At 43.5% G+C, this 4674-nt stretch overlaps 1 protein-coding gene across 3 annotated transcripts in view; it reads left to right on the top strand.

The window, feature by feature from the left end:
• MACO1 (macoilin 1) overlaps positions 1-3942 on the top strand; it is a 56604-nt gene extending 52662 nt beyond the window's left edge. For 2 of the 3 annotated variants that reach the window (XM_007459140.1, XM_007459139.1), the window contains one exon: positions 1983-3942. In XM_007459140.1, coding sequence (XP_007459202.1) covers positions 1983-2185 — 203 coding nt within the window. In that variant the 3' untranslated portion in view covers positions 2186-3942. The remainder of the gene's footprint in view (positions 1-1982) is intronic. The other variant, XM_007459141.1, reaches the window with a different exon arrangement.
• Positions 3943-4674: the final 732 nt, after the last annotated feature.

Here is a 4674-nt window from a genome sequence, read left to right as displayed (position 1 = left end):
CCCCAAAAAAAAAAAAAAAAGAAGGTTCCTGGGGATCCTGCTAAACTTCTGACCATACGCTGGTGTTTTGCCTGCCTGGCTCAGCTCCCTGAGAAGTGGCTACCCTCTCTCTGCCTCATCCCCTTTACTTGGATTTGCAGACTTGAAAGAGGTTGTCTGCTGGAGTGAAGCAACACCCAGGTCTCAGCGTAGCCGAGGGGAGCTTGGCTTCCCAGCGCAGATTATGCTTCCTTGTTGGCCCAGAAATTCTCGTAAAGCAAAGAGAACTGTCTTTTCCAAAGCTCTGGGAATGTTTGTATGTTACTGATTAAAGAAATCAAACTTAAATCTTCATGGAAAAAAGATACAGTGGCTTGTATATCAGATGCTGTTAGGTATTTTATTCGTCTGAGGCTTACTTCGTTCAAAGGGAAGGAGGATATTTGATGCTTACCTGAAGCTGAGGGGACATGAAGGAAGCCAGAGTGGGGCGACTCTTTGCTGCCACCTTTTCCACTACTCCCCTCCACTGTCATGCTCATGCTTGGAATATTCTCATAAGAACCCAACTTCATAATTTACATCAAGCCCCTTGCTGGGTTTCTCCTTCCTACTTTCTATATCATCTGATTCATCTTGGTTCCAAAATGGCTTTCACCTACTATATCATTTTTTAAAATATGCCACCATGCTCTCTTACATTTTAAATATAATACTGTCTTCTGTAGGACTCAAAGTGAGTGCACCTCAAATACAAGCTCTTCCTTTTTTCAGCATTTAAATTTCTGAAGGGCTACTCCTAAGTGCTCTTCCCCTAGTAGACCAGGGAGCATCAAAGCATGATGGAAATTGCACGGGCTTTGGAACAAAGTGGTCCTGGGTTTAAATCCTGCTTAGTCATTGATAACTGAATGACTTTGGGCAAGATACATACCTTGCAGGGCCTCAGCTTTCCACTGGGCTGGGCACTAGGGATTTGGCAAGGACAAAAATGGGGAGACAGTCTCAGCCCTCATGGAGCTCATGGGCCAGTGGAGAGATGATGGACACAAATCATCACCCAAATGAATACTCACCGGAGACAGAAAAATGCAGTCGGCAGGAGTGCAGACTCCAGAGCCAAACTGCATCATTTTGAATCCCAGCTCTGTCACTCAACCTCTCTGTGCCCTGGTTTCCTCATGTATAAAATGGATGATGATGATGATAATTCCCATCTGATAGGGTTGTTGTGATAAATAAATGAGTTAGTCTACGTAAGCACTTAGAACAGTGCCTGGCACATACGTGTTAGCTATTGTAATTATTATCATTATTACAAAGAATAAAGTGACAGAAAGGAAAGTTTAGGGTGTGTTGAGAATCGAGGAGTCGGGGGCTGGGGGTAGGGTCTGATTTAGATGGAAGGAGCAGGGAAAGCTTTGTGAGGGAATAGAAACAGAAACCTCACGAGTTAGCACAGAGAGCATTGGAGAAGCACAGAAAGGGAAGCGGCCCTGCGGCAGGCAGGAACTGGTTGGATTCCTTGGTCTGATACTCCGAGATAGCCCATCCTGCCAGAAAAATGTTTCCGTGCAAGAGGTAGAGCCCTAGTTCAAAAGAAGCACCCTCTTCGGCTGCCCTGGTGACTGCCGAGCTCAAAATGTGGCTCCTGGAGATTGAGCTCTTTGCTTCGTCACACCTGCCTAAACGCAGTTCCTCTTGACACCATGACCCGTAGGCCACATCTGGCCTGCCACCTTTTCTTGTACCACCCGTGGGCTAAGAATGGTTTTTGCCATTTTCTATGGTTTAAAATTAAAAAAAAAAAAAAAAAAAGACAAGGACAGTATGTGCCTCACAGTGCTTAAATATTTACTGTTTGGCACATTACAGGAAAAATGTGTCTCCCCTTACAAACCATCAAAGCTGGAGTCGAATCCATTTGGGATCAGTGGGCCCAAGAGGGCATTGTGGTGGGTGAACGCTCCCTTCTCACTAATGGTGGGTCTTTGATCTTCCAGGACAAATTCTTCAGAAAGACCAGGAAATCAAGGACCTAAAACAGAAGATAGCCGAAGTCATGGCCGTCATGCCCAGCATAACATACAGTGCTGCCACCAGCCCCTTGAGCCCCGTTTCCCCACACTACTCTTCCAAATTTGTGGAGACCAGCCCCTCTGGACTCGATCCCAATGCCTCTGTTTACCAGCCCCTGAAGAAATGAAGGCCAGCAGTGTGTTTTTTCCAGGCTTTGGTTATCAGAAAGCATCACAAAGGAGCGTCTCTGGCAGTCAAGATTAAAAAAAGTTTATATTGTATTTTGTGGGACTGTATATGTTGTCATTTTTAAAAAGGGGGGGAAAGATAACATCCAAGTCTGATTAGAACTGCCCACCAGTTTTTCTTGTAAGTTTTTAGAAGACCTCACAGAACTTTGCAGTTTATTTTTCTCGGCCATTACATTAAAACCATTCTTGGATTTCAAGTAGCCAATTTTGCCTTTTATGTATTCTTACAGTTTCCTCTTGAAGAAAAAAAAAAAAAAGAGTTTTTCCTTCTCAACCCTTAATTTTTGTTTTGTTTTGTTCTTAAATCAGCAAGCAAAACCTGCACATTGGATTCACATGGGATGACAATGAAAACTTAGTTTTTAGTGTAAAAGGTTTAAATAACCTAACACAACTTTGATGCTATAGCTGCATTAAAGAAAATGATTACTAAAATTACAGAAAACAAAAATTGATTACCCCTCCAAGGACCAAACAAATTCAAGGAGTGTCATTTCAGCCGAGGGGAGAGACTCAGGTGATGAGACCAGCTGTGGGAATGTAACAGGGGTTGTGTCTGAAATGTGTATCTTCCCATTGGTGTGTTTAGTCCTAGAAAATTGCTAGCAGCAGTCTTGTTCACAGTGCCTTGGGAAAAGACATTTCAAGAGGAAACTTGATTTTAAACAATTTCCCCCTTTACCATCATCTACCTTCTCTCTGTGTCAAGCTCACTGCGGATCCTGCTATAGAACTGGTGGGTAGCTGGGCTGTTCGGTACCACTTCAGCCACACCTTCTGTTTCCTTTCATTGAAAGCACCACAGTGTTCTGGACTTGTCTCGAGGCAAGCACCCTGGGAAGGGGAGCTGGGCGGTGTTTGTGTTCGAGAGACTGCAATGCCGGCTAATAAAAGCTGCAGTTCTAGGTTTTGTTTTGTTTTCTTTTTTTTTAATTTCCTTTAACTGTGCTTTCCACTTTTCGTCATCTTGTGTTTGACGATTTAAAAGAAACTTGACAATTCCTCAGCTCTTGTGCCAAGGAAGGTTTGTTGTTTTGGTTTTTTTTTTAAAGAGTTTAAAACTCAAAACTCTGCACAAAGATTTCAGTCTCAAGTATATATTATACATTGGTAGAAAAGTGTTTGCACTGGCAACCTTTGGAAGTGTTTAAGAATCAGGGAGGGGGTGGAGGGAGGGGCTGGGAGAGGGAGGGGCAAAGCAAAATTGTATTTGGAACCTAGGAAAATTAAGAAACCAAATAGAATGGTTTGACTTCCTTGCCATGGATTCTGGAAGGACATAGTTCTAAAATTTCCTGTTAATTGGCATGTATGTCTCATTTAAAGCAAATTAAGTAGGACAAGCAAGTCAGCAAAATAGAAGTGTTAAAAAGAATCTTCCTTTTTAATCACTGATCTTGTTTTGGGATTAAAACCTTCTAGCTTTAGCCAGGTATGCATGTTGCTGCCATTTTGCATTTTTGAATCATCTTGTGTAATTGTCACCATGGAAGTGTTACTCAGAATTGTCACAGATTTTTTTCATCTTTGTGCAAAAACATGGAAAATTGTCACTGACTTTGTGTTGAGGTTTCCCCCATTTTGCTGCCTTTTGGGACACTATTTTGGTTAAATACTTGGTCTTGGCTGCATTCCTTTTTTTTTTTTTTTTCCTGTGGGGTTCAAAAGAATAAACATTTTCTTACAGATAAAACTAGTTTTCTGCCTTTTTAACTTTTCAGGAGGGCACAAGAAGGTAGATTGTTCTGAATGGGCCGTAGATTTTCACTCTTGTTCTGTCCTCATTTCCGAACCCTGACAGTGGCAGTGTCCCGGGCAACGGGTGCTGCGGGGCGCAGGTTACAGGATTTGGGATGAATCCATCCAGGCTCTCAAGTAGTTTTCGTTCTAGTCTTACTTCAGATGTATCCATTCTCATTCTCTCTCCCTCCCTCTTCCTCCCCCTCCCTCCTCTTCCCTCCTTCCTCCCTCCCTCTTTCCTTCCCTTTTTCTCCCTCCCTCCCTTTTCCTTTCTCTCTGTCATCTGAGTAGAACCAAGACTGCCTTGTTTTCTGGTACAATCCTCCTTTCCTAAAATAAGCAGGTTAGGGGCTTCCCTGGTGGCGCAGTAGTTGAGAGTCCGCCTGCCAGTGCAGGGGACACGGGTTCGTTCCCCGGTCCAGGAAGATCCCACGTGCCGCAGAGTGTGAGCCATGGCCGCTGAGCCTGGGCGTCTCCGCAACAGTGAGAGGCCCGCGTACCGCAAAAAAAAAAAAAAAAAAAAAAAAAGCAGGTTATGGGTGGGGTTGGAAGGTAGCTGGTGAGAAATTTTTGAGAGCAAATTTCCATTTTCCAGAATCTTGTCAGGCCAGTTTGTGACCAATACCCTATTAGGTTTCCTGTCTGCTGCAGATCCTGAACTGATCTCCAAGGTAACCGCTTCTGT

The sequence above is a fragment of the Lipotes vexillifer genome, unplaced genomic scaffold, assembly GCF_000442215.2.
Source record: "Lipotes vexillifer unplaced genomic scaffold, Lipotes_vexillifer_v1.1 scaffold496, whole genome shotgun sequence".
NCBI lineage: Eukaryota > Metazoa > Chordata > Mammalia > Artiodactyla > Lipotidae > Lipotes > Lipotes vexillifer.
The sequence above is the reverse complement of the archived record's forward strand: the minus strand, read 5'-3'. Positions and strand labels throughout refer to the sequence as shown.